This window comes from Podarcis vaucheri, assembly GCF_965113315.1.
Source record: "Podarcis vaucheri genome assembly, chromosome: Z".
In the NCBI taxonomy this organism is placed as follows: Eukaryota; Metazoa; Chordata; class Lepidosauria; order Squamata; family Lacertidae; genus Podarcis; species Podarcis vaucheri.
The window spans coordinates 10,632,458-10,644,868 of record NC_138758.1 but is presented as its reverse complement, the minus strand read 5'-3'; the positions used below and the strand labels follow the sequence as shown (position 1 = coordinate 10,644,868).

The window sequence follows — 12,411 nt, the reverse complement described above, 5'->3', positions numbered from 1 at the left end:
GGTGTAGCCAATTAAAGTGACAAAAAGAGGCATGATGGGGAAATACAGTCCTCATTAAGAGATCTGTCATCCTTTGTACTCTGCTCTTAAAGGGCTGTGTTTCCTATCATGCCTAATGAAACTCAGAATGTGACAGATTGGGTTGCAACATTCCTGTGCGGTCTGTAAATACTTGATGATAACACCATAGTAAGTAGCAGTGTGAGCTGTTTTAACGGTGTTTGTCTAGCGCAGTGAAAGGTGAGCATTTTAAACCCACTTTCCCACCCTTAATATTTCATCTTACGATTTCAAACAGCGGTGGCTAGCTTGTGCCTCTTGAGATGCTGCTGGACACCAAATAAAATCAGGTCCAGCCAGCATAGCCAATGGCCAGGGATTATGGGAGTTGTAGTCCAACAACATCAGGGAGGGGGTTGTCATCTTGATGGGGTGGGTGTGAATAATTATGGAAGGCTAAAAAAGAAAACAGCTGGTTTTTATGGGCATGGGTTTCTGAGGAAGCAAAATGACTGTATATAATATGGATAGCACAAAATGGGTTGGATCTAAACTAAGGCTATGTATACATCATAGTGGCTTTTCAAGTCACATGTGTACACTTCTGTACACACCTGAGAGGGGGTAGGGATGTCTTCACCCAATGCCCATTTCCTGATTTTGTGCCCCACACTGAACTCTAGTTCACTGAAGCTGTCATCTGCGCATACGTAATGGCTGTGTGAAATATACACGCCTCTGCTTAAGCATGCTTCCATTTTCATATTGGATGGCAGCTGGTTTGAAGGAAAGTGCATCAAACAGGAGTATTTCTCAAGACGCTACAGGATACCCATGGGTTGTGGCTGATGTCCTGTGCATTTGACTTCAGACACCAGCAGAGGGTGCATGCTGGAGCAGGAATAAAATGGGTAATGTGTACACAGCCCAAGTTACTTGAACATGGGTTCCATTGAAATAAATGGTATAAATTAGTCATAACTTTATAGTTTCAATGAACATGAAGTTTGTTCAACCTGGTCTGTATCTACCGCACAATATTTCTTGGTAATAGTATTGCTGAATATATCCTAGTAATTAGTCACTCCCCCTCAAGCATAGGTGATAACATCTGAATGCTAGAGAGTTTGTTCATTTACATTGGTATTGCCTTCCCCAGCTTGGAGCCATTCATATGTTTTTGGACAACAACTCCCATCAGCCCCAGCCATCATTACCAATGGTCAGAGAAGAAGGGAATTGTTGTCCAAAACATCTAGAGGGCACCAGGTTTAGGAAGCTTGTCTCCTTTGAGCGACAGCAGTTCTCCAGGGTCTCAGGAAGGGTCTTTCCGATCACCTACCTACTGGATCTTTGTAAATTTCTTCGGAGTAGAAATGTGTACGATTATATCAGTGTGTTCCAAGATGTCATAAGCTCTGTAGATATATCCTAGAGGAGGTAGTCAGACCAAGAGGAAGTTGTAGGAAGAGCTCAGAGAGCCTTTCTCAACCTTGGGTCCCTAGATGTTGTTGGACTATAACTCCCATCATTCCTAGCCAGCATGGCCAATGGTCAGGAATGATGGGAGTTTTAGTTCAAGAACATATGGGGACCCAAAGTTGAGAAAGGCTGAGCTAGAGCCTGATGATCCCAGAGTGGTTCTTGTTATCCACTTGAAATGAATTATTTGTTCTGTTGTAATCCTTTGTTTTCTTCTAAACCCTCTAGCCTTTGGCATAATTTATACAACAGTTCATATCCCAATGAAATTATAGTGGAAGACCTGTCAAAGTGGTAGTGTTTTTATCTCCTCCTCACCTTGTTTCTCATATGTTTTAATTTCTGAATGCTGCTAGGATTTTTAAAGTATTTTTATCTGTGTTTTTAAAGAAGGTACATCACCTTTATATTGTAGTCAATTTTAACATCCTGATTTTCCTTCATTGCTTTGTGTGAATGAAGCAGCAAAGCATCTAAAAATTCTCTATTATTATTAAAATGATTATTATTATAGCATTACTAACGTTACCCTTTGTTGTTTCTCTGCAGAAATTCAACATATTGCATGAAGGTGTCGATGTCCTTGACAGTTGCAGAAAATGAATCTGGGCTTTGCTACAACAGCACAATTCGCTACTTAGAAAAATCAGAAATCACTAGAACAAAGATAATTTCCTGCCCAGATATTGAGGATTATAAAACAGGAAACCAAGAACCAGATGTAATATGGTACAAGGTAATACAGCAATAGGTTTTGTCTTTTTGTTAATGCACTCCAATTTACAGCGAATTTCTTCACCATGACCAGGCTGGAAAGACTTTTGTAGTGCAGAGGGAATAAAGAAATTCCATTAATACTAGTGGGATCCATGCTGGGTTATGTCTAGTCCTTGTGGTCACTTTCTAAATGTGGCATTTTATGGGTTCAAGAGCATCTTTAGTAGCAAAGAAGTTTACTTCCAGTCCTGGAAGCTTCACCATTCTCCTACAACTGAGCTGCAAGGAAGAGGGAATTCTGGAGGTCAGAGTGCGAGAAGAAAAACCTAGCAATATTTATATATATTTTTGAAGACTTCTATGTTGCTTTTCATTTGCAAATGGAAATAGCAAAGCCATTCACACAATAATATAATACAGTGATTTCCAACAGAATCATCAGTAATATCATCACAATGACCACAGCCATTGAGTATTAATAATAATTAAGGGTGAAGACATGAAAGGCTTCAATTTATTTGATTAGTAGCGGGGGTTTTTGGTCTATAACCTTCCTTTCCTGGCAGTCAAAGGTGGCAAAGGGAAAGAGGAAAAAAAACTCATGCACATACAGAATGCATAAAACACCATGTGCTCATCATAAAATGCAAAGAGTTTTAAATATGAACGAGGCTTGTTAAAAGCAACAGCAGAACACACTCACAGTAAAGGTGGTTGCAGAGTAAAAGCTAAAGGTAAATGACCCCTGGGTGGTTAAGTCCAGTCAAAGGCAACTATGGGGTTGCGGCACTCATCTCGCTTTCAGGCCAAGGGAGCCCGCATCTGTCCACAGACACCTTTCTAGGTCATGTGGCCAGTAGGACTAAACCGCTTCTGGCACAACGGGAAACCGTGACGGAAGCCAGAGCGCACAGATACACCGTTTACCTCCCCGCCACCTATTTATCTACTTGCACTGGCGTGCTTTCAAACTGCTAGGTTGGCAGGAGCTGGGACAGAGCAACAGGAGCTCACTCCATTGTGGGGATTCGAGCCGCCGACCTTCTGATCGGCAAGCCCAAGAGGCTCAGTGGTTTAGACCACAGCACCACCCACGACCCTTTAGTTGCAGAGTAAAAGCACAAGGAGACAGATGATAAAAGTTAAAAGCCTTTCTTAAAAAGAATAGAAAAGGGTGTTTGCCACACAGTTGACTACCAGTAAAGTGAGGGCAAGGTGGGTCCTGTTTAGGAGGGAGGCCCACAAAGCAGTGAAACTCTTGAAATTTGCGCTCTTAATTGGCAGACATTGGTGGGCTAACTACCTTATTAATGCTGTTGTCCTAACCCCATTTTCCCCACTGAAATCAATAGGATTTAGACCCTATCTGCCCTGTACTTTTAAAGCAGCATCATACCACTTTTAACAGTCACAGACTTCCTCAAAGAATCCTGGGAGCTGTAATTTTATTTTATTTTACTTTATTTATATACTGCCCTATACCTGCAGGTCTCACCGTGGTTCACAAGATAAAATTACAATATAAAAACAGAAAACACATACAGTGGTACATACGCTTCAGGTTACATACACTTCAGGTTACAGACTCCGCTAACCCAGAAATAGTGCTTCAGGTTAAGAACTTTGCTTCAGGATGAGAACAGAAATTGTGCTCCAGTGGCGCGGCGGCAGGAGGAGGCCCCATTAGCTAAAGTGGTGCTTCAGGTTAAGAACAGTTTCAGATTAAGACCGGTCCTCCAGAACAAATTAAGTACTTAACCCGAGGTACCACTGTAATCAAAATATAAACAAAAACAGCTGGATAACCTCCCACCCCAACACATAAAAGTTCAAAACAATTAAAAAGTTTTAAAAAGTAAAATAAAAAAACACAATTAAAAAGCAGTTTAAAATAATGTAAACAGTACTCTCTGTTGGGCAGCAATAGCCCTTTTGTAGTCTGTCAGGCTCCACCCTAGGCCTGGCGGAGAGAGGCAGGAGTAGGACCCTCAGGATCTCTGCAGGTATACAGTGGTACCTCGGGTTACATACGCTTCAGGTTACATATGCTTCAGGTTACAGACTCTGCTAACCCAGAAATAGTGCTTCAGGTTAAGAACTTTGCTTCAGGATGAGAACAGAAATCGGGCTCTGGTGGCGCGGCGGCAGCAGGAGGCCCCTTTAGCTAAAGTGGTGCTTCGGGTTAAGAACAGTTTCAGGTTAAGTACGGCTCTCCGGAACGAATTAAGTACTTAACCTGAGGTACCACTGTAGTTTGTTGAGGGCACTGAGAGTTGTTAGGAGATCCCTATTCCCCCCCACAGAGCTACAATTCTCAGAATTCCCTGGGAAGAGGGATTGATTGTTGAACCACTCTGGGAATTGTAGCACTGTGAGTGAGGGACATTGGGGTCCCCTAACAACAAAAAAGCACATTTTGGTATGCAAGCTTTGACAGCTCTACCCATTTTTTAAAGTAATTTCCCGTAATATAATACATTGTTATGCTGCTTTCACTAACATAATCATTTTTATGCACACTTTCTCATAGGATATTTTATTTTGTAAACATTAGTCAGTTGAAGAACTCCATCACAAAATTCGGGTAACTGCAAACTTCAAAGCATGACTGTATTTCAATTCTCATATTGTTTCAGATAATAAGATATTCACATTATTGTTATTTGTACTAGATAGGCACCTATACCTACTAGATTGGAATTTCATGATAAGCTTGAAGTACTGCAGCTTGTGAATTTCCTTTAGTCATGGGCTGATCCACCTCCTTTCTTCATTTTCCTTCTTTCTCTTTAATTTCATCTAGCCTTCCTTCCTTCCTTCCTTCCTCCCTCCCTCCCTCCTGGTTAGGATTAGCCAGCAAAGTGCCCTTCGGAGACTGTTAGACTACAACTCCCATCAGCCCCAGTGATTTGTCAGAGATAATGAGTATTGTAGTCAAACAATATCTGGAGGCCACCAAGCACTTTTCTAGTTCTTGGGGCGAGGGAGTTATTGCAAAAAATTAAAAGTAATACAAATTTGCATTTATATATATTTATAAAAATAATGGAATGCCACACAAGGCAAGAAATTTCTTTACTAGACATAAATTGGAATGTCAAGCAGGGAGTTTCCATCAGTCCAGCACCACTTTGTTTGAGTACAGCTGCCAATGTGAAATTGGGCAATTTGAGTTCCATCTCATCAGCCTCACTGTGTTCGGTTTGTGCACAAATAATTTATTTGGAACTGGGATGACATGCAGGGAGCCATGATATGTCAGAAGAGAGCAGGGAGCCCAGTGATGCTCTGTCAGTCTGTTTTTTCATTCACAAGATCCCTGCATATTTCAACGAAGGCTGACAAAAGCATGCACTGTGACATGGGGCAAGGATAAACGAGATCTTCCTCTTCTCTTGTATCTTGTCAGCTATTAAGGCAGCTTTGCCCCCCAAACGTCTGGAGAAATTTATACAAGCTGGTCCAGTTAAAGAGGAAACTGTAAGACGGAGCAACCATCTCCCTGTGCATTAAAGGGGAAGAAGAGTCCCATCCATGGACTGTGGTGTAGTCAGTGGAGGCTGGGGTCTATTGGGGGTAGAAGGGCAGAAAGCAGGGAGAGCCAACCACTTCTAGTTTTGCTCCCAAACTCTTCCCTACTGAGTTTTATTTAAAAAAATGCTGAGGCAAAGGAGGGAGATGAGTAGGAAAGTTGGGGGCTAGCTGAGGGCAGGCTGAGCTTGGTGGGAGCAATGCCTCATTCATCCTAATGGACCAGCCTCCACTGGTTGTGGCTATGTAGGGCTGTATTTAACTAAGTAACCCCGCTGAAATTAATGGACCTAAGTTACAGGTGAAACTCGGAAAATTAGAATATCATGGAGACGTTCATTTATTTCAGTAATTCAACTTAAAAGGTGAAACTAATATATGAGATATGATCATCACAATTAAAACAAATAAAGGCTTGACATATCCCGCTTTGCATGTCATGAGTCTACCTCATATATTAGTTTCACCTTTTAAGTTGAATTACTGAAAAAAATGAACTTTTCCACGATATTCTAATTTTCAGAGTTTCAGCTGTAGTCATTTTCATTCATTCATTTCCAATGAGGCTAACATTGGCTACAGCCCATGATTTTAAAGGTTTTAGGAGAAGGTCCCCTTGTTAGACTTCTATTCATTACAGGGGTGAGGAACTTCAAGCTCATGGCCAAACATCTCCCCAGCTTCTCTATCTGGCCCTTGGAACCCTTCCCAGGTCAATCTCCCATGAATCCCTCCTTGTGTGTTTCTGTCTGGCTGCAATGTACGCTTGAACACTGATAATGCCTTTTATTTGCGTTGATGAAAGGCAGAGACGGGTGTGTGTAGAAACTAGTCTGCTGTACAAAGGTAAATTTGCAAATCATGGAATCTTAGAGTTGGAAGGGACCCCTAGAGTCATCTAGTACCAACCCCCTGCAATGCAGGAATTTGTTGCTCTTCCAACGTTTGTCTCCAGATCTGCCCACTATTGCCAAGAAGGTAATGTGGTTCCCAGGCTGAAAAAGGTTCTGCATCCTTGGTGTATTACTTCACTTAAAAATTAGTTGTGTTTCTGTCTGCTGTGTGAGGTCTGAGCTACTGCTCCAATGATGTGCCTTGACGGTGCCATTGTGGTTCATCATGCCGAATGCCCAAGCCAGTCATAGACTACAGCTGAGTACATTTTGGAAATATAAGAGCAGTGGGGCTTTGAGTTGGATAAGGTCTTTGAAAACACTTGTATACCGCAAATTCATTTTAAAAAGTCAAAGTGATTTTTCAATCAATTCTTTACTCACCAACCCCAGCTATATGCAGGGTTGCCCTTAAGTGTAGTCTGTAAGCTCCAGCTGGTGTAGAATAGACCAGACAGACTGTTGGTGGGGGTATCTGGTCAACAACCTGTGATACCATTGTGCAAAGCATCGGTACTGACTGTCCACTTACTGCTGAGCCAGCTTCAAGGTCCTTGTGCTAATTTATAAAGCCATGAAAAGTGGAGGTCCAGAGTGCCTTAGGGACTATCCAAACACTTAAATTCCAGCTCGACCACCAAGATAATCTATAGGAGAATCACTAGTTGTCTCCTGAGTTGGTGAGGCTCATCTGACATTGATAGGAAATCAGGTCTCTAGTGTAATTGGTCCACTCCAATAGATTTTCAGCGCATGTCTTCTTGAAAAATTGCTGAAAATTGCTCTATGCTGCCTGCCTTACACAGTCAATTAATAATAATAAAAATCCTATAATAGTTAGCTGGTGATCTATGCTTTTAAAACTTCATGTGGTTTTAATTGTTGTAAACTACTTTTATGGTTATTATGTTTGTTTGTTTTTTTCAAAATTGCGATGTACAAGTATCTTTACACATAAATGCTAAGTAAATATTGGGGAGACTGAAGCTAACAGAGAATGGCTTACCTGAAGCAGTGCCCTTTAACCTTGAATCCCCAGTTGCTGTCAGACTACAACTCCCATCAGACCCAACCAGCTGAGCCAATGGTCAGGAACAACAAGTATTGTAGTCTGACAACATATGGTGACCCCAGGGTTAAGAACACTGGCCTAAGGGAGTTCATGGCAGAGGCCAGATTCAAACCAGCAGCTTTCTTATTTGTAGGTTGGTCGCTTTGCCACTGCACTACACCAGCTCTCCGAACTCTTTCCTCTTTCATTATTAGTGTGCCCCACATAAGTTATACCACATCTGCCTGATGGGTGACAGCTAACTATTAAGCTGTCACATTGATTAAATTGAGCAGAATTGATATTGTACATCAAAAAGAGCAATGTGGCAACAAGACATTAAAAAAAGAGAAGGAGAGAGAAAACGATTGCTGTGTGGGGAAGGGAACACATCAGACTATCCCCTGGGTTCCTATATTTTATGCATGTTGAAATTGTGAATTTACCCCAGTGGGTCTCGCAATGGCAGAACAAACCCTGCAGTTTGGGTTCTTTGACAGTGGCAAGCAAAACTCTTGAGGTTCACAGCAACACATGAAGTTATCTTGCACAGTGTTTTTTTTTTTTTTTATAAAATTTTTATTGGGTTTTCACATTTTATATAGACAAAAACAAAAACACAAAAAACAAATAAACACATAAACAAAGAAAAAAAAGAAAACAACAACAAACATATATACTTTCCCGAAGATATTATTTCCTAACCCTGGTCATTGACTTCCCCCTACCCCCTCCCTTGCATCCCCATTTCCAAATTTATGTCAGCAAATTGGCATTTCCCTGTCCTAATATTAGTCCTTTTATAAAAGCAAACAAAATTAATTTTTTCTAAGTTGGACCTCAATTCCCTTCCATCGATTTCCCATTTTGTCTTGAATAATGATCTTTTTAACCAAATCGCATAATCATGAGTGTTGTTAGAACTTAATTTTTCCCTCCCTCCCATCCCCGGTTTGCGTCCCTTCCCAAAGCATGTCCAAAATAACAGTTCTTAGCCCGGGTTCCTCACGTCCGAGGCCCTCCAATCTCTTTCAGTCCCTCTCCGCCGGTCTTGTTGGTAACCCTTTATGCCAGTCGTCACATCTCGAAAGAGTTCTTTCACCATCAATCCAAAGTCTCTTCCCATATTTGCTAACAGCTGCTGAAGAGTTTCCACAAAGCATGAATCTTGAAGGTAATCAAAGTCAGAGTCTATGTGGAGGCCCCAATTATATTTCTTTATTTTAAATTCCTTAATTTCATAGACTCCCAGGGCCTCCACTTTCGTCTTCTGCATCTTTCGTGGATTTATAGTAGATTTACTCCAATAATCTCCTTGTTTGTATTCCACAGGCGTCAGCTTCTGCTCAATATTTTCCCACATCACTTCTTCTCTTTCTTGTTTTGTCTTCTCCTCTGCTTTTATTATCATTTCTGGTTCAGCTGTGGATTCTTTCTCATTGAGGTCCTCTTTACATTCAGCAGGACTACTTGTTTCAGAAGTCAAGGTCATCAATTGTTCACTCATAGCCGTAGTCTGCTCTTGTAAGATTCCAACCAAATAAAACATCCTTTCGATTTCTCCCAGTATCTTTCCATCCACAGCCATTGTAATTCCACAGAATTCCCTCTAGAGGGAATCTGGTTACTTAGTATTCTTTTCCCCAACAGTCCTCTGTCTTGTTATTGTTTCTTTATTTCCAACAATTTTAGATCAATTGTAACTCTTTTTAATCCAGAGGTAACTTAGGTAGCAATTTTCCACTATTAACAGTCCGTTTGACAGCTTTGACAGCTGTCAAACTCTGCACTTCTTAAACCAGCTCCAAAGCAGGACGCTCCCGGGCCCGGGAGGGGGGGTTGTTTACAACAGAACATAAAACATCCAACACTCCTCTCTCCTGCTCAAAATTTCCAAATCTTGGAAGTTACTGTCTTTTTTAAAACTCACCCTTTACAGGGTAGGCACTCCAGCTTAGTTCTTTTTTCGTTGCTCTAGATCGTCTGCAAGGTAGGGGGTGCGGACTTCCTTTTAGCACATCCCCCGATCGTCTCAAATTCAGTGGATAAATTTCTTAAAAGCCAAGTCCAAATTACTCACGGGTTGTTTTTTCAGCCGAATTTCAAGGAAGGAAGTCAGCGCTCTCCGGTCATGGCTCGCGGCTTCGCTCAGCAGAGGTAGCGATGGACTCTCAGTGCCGCGCCACCCCCCGTATCCCCTCCGCAGCCTTTAAAAAGGCTCTTCGCGAATCAGGGGGGCGTTTAAGGCACCCGCCGAGTCTTCAGTCCGCAGGCATTCCGCGCCTGCGGTTTTAAGGGTCCCCGTGTCGCCGGCACGGCAAAGACCCGTCCCCTGCTGAGCCGATTCCCTCCGGAGCTCGGAGGGAATCCGCCATTCCCAGATCGCGTCAACCCCGGAAGTTCCTATCTTGCACAGTGTTGAACCACTGGTCTCAGTACTGTCTACACCAGGAATTCACAGACCTACTACCCCCAGGTCCCACTTGTGATAGGTGGGAAATGCTGAGGCCTGCCAGTCACAAAATGGTGACACATTGAGGCAGAGTTTGGCATAATCGACTGGAAATTACTGGCATCACTAACAGGGTTTTCCTTGTTGTAAAGAGTTCCATAGCTCAGTTTTGCTCAGGCTAAGTGCAGACATTTGCTCTGGAGGTATCATGACTAAGCCTCCACATTTTAGACAAAAGGTGCTGATCCAATGGCTCGAAGTGGGGAAGGCCTTTCCTTTTATATTTTCCCCTTCCCACTCCTGCATTACTCTCAAAGTGTTTTTTATTTTACCCATCTCCTGCAATTTCTTCTGCCATTCTCCTTTCATACTCGGCTTGTACTTTATTTGCAGAAGTCCACACCAAATGACCAGTTTCTTTCATTCTTCTTTCCTGGTCCTTTTGCGTTCACCTTCACCTTCTACAACAGATTTCCTTTCTTATCTCTTTTATTTATATCCCCAGATTATTTAACACTATAATAATTCTGCTGCTGATAAATATTTCCTTTTTACATCTCTGTCTAATTTCTTTCAACACATAACCCCTGGCCCTTTCTCTCAGAGAAAGGAGACCTTCTGAAATTGGATGACTATCTGCTATGGATGCTTTCGTTGAGATTTCTGCATTGCAGGGGGATGGACTAGATTCCAATTCTACAATCCTCTGATTCTAAGATGTGTATGTTGGATCAATCCATCAACCTCTGATGGATGATTTAGTAGGATCGGGTCCGGCATCACTTTCTCTGTATGTGTGTGCCAGTATCCATACTCAGCAGAGTTACAACTCAACACAGCTTCTTCTTTGGAAGCATCTTTGGGGTTGAAGGTACACACAGTAGGCGATAAACATTCATGGATGCCATAAAGATTCAGTAGAGGTTTACTTGACAGGCAGAAAAGCATATTGGTAGGAAATATATACAGGCATTCGTCACTGCCATGCTTAGTGACTGTCTCAAGGCAAATCTAAAAAAATGTAGTATAAACACTGACAACTGGGAAACACTGGCCTGCGAGCGCTCCAGTTGGAGAACAGCCTTTACCAAAGGTGTCATGGGCTTTGAAGACACTTGAACTCAGGACGCAAGGGAGAAACATGCTAAGAGGAAGGCATGCTTGGCAAATCCACACCGTGATCAACTCCAATGTCCCCACTGTGGAAGGACATGTGGATCCAGAATTGGCCTCCACAGTCACTTACGGACTTATTGTTAAAACCGTGTTTATGGAAGACAATCTTACTTGGCTACGAGTGATCACCAAAGAAGAAGAAGAAACACTGCTTGGCAGGGGGTTGGACTCGATGGCCCTTGTGGTCTCTTCCAACTCTATGATTCTATGATTCTAAACTTAGAGTCCAACAAGAGTCCAAGACTCTCTCTCTGCTTCTCTCACTGCAAGATGCAAGCAAGAGACTCAGAAGAAGCAACACAGAACCATTGTTATCAGTGCTTCCTGTTGCACTGTGCATTTCCAAAGAACAGTTCCCACAGAAAACGTCCTAGCATAGGCAAAACCTTCTCAGCCTTCCGTTGCTTCTTGAAACTTCTCTGTTCTTCTCTGTTTCTGGAACATATGATTCTCTCACACAAGAATATCTAACACTCTATCTCCAGACCACCTTTGCTCAGCATGCAAGGAGTTGCTAGTTCTGTTGTTGGTGGAGAAAGCAACTGAAGAAACACTAGGCATGGGCAGACCCACCTGAAAATAGCTCAAGACCCATTGGTGGTTCTTGTCCCAAACAGTGAAACACTGGTCTACACTGACTGGCAGTGGCTCTCTAGGCTTTCAGGGGTCATTTCCAGCCCTACCTAGAGATGCACAGGATTGAACTTGGAACCTTCTGCATTCAAAACAAATGCTTTGCCACTGAGCCATGGACTTTCCCCAATATCTGTATTCATTTTATGCAGAGATGACTTCCTGCCATTTGAAGTATCAGTCTAGAAGGGGAAAAGCCCAGTCCACAGTACTTAACACATGATTGTGTTTATACATCCAAACATTTGCTCCAGGTGGAATACTTTCCATCAAAACCCTTATATTTAACCATAGTGTAAGTTTTCTTTATTATGGAAATGTTGCCCGTGAAATGGCTCTCTTAAGGATTTGCACAATTATGGTCTTTGTTACTGTTTCCGTAGTGCCATTAGGCCTAAAGGATTGTTGTGACAACATGGATTGAGTGCAGGAGTCAAGATGTAATTGAATGAGCAAGGCTTAAACAGAAAAGCTGT

General features: G+C 42.2%; 1 protein-coding gene across 5 annotated transcripts in view; it reads left to right on the top strand.

Annotated features, from left to right (window-relative positions):
- The window catches only part of IL1RAPL2 (interleukin 1 receptor accessory protein like 2), a 491,230-nt gene that overhangs the window by 285,804 nt on the left and 193,015 nt on the right, over positions 1-12,411 (top strand). For all 5 annotated transcript variants that reach the window (XM_082207241.1, XM_082207242.1, XM_082207240.1 and 2 more), the window contains one exon: positions 2,032-2,218. In XM_082207241.1, the coding sequence (XP_082063367.1) occupies positions 2,032-2,218 (187 nt within the window). The remainder of the gene's footprint in view (positions 1-2,031; positions 2,219-12,411) is intronic.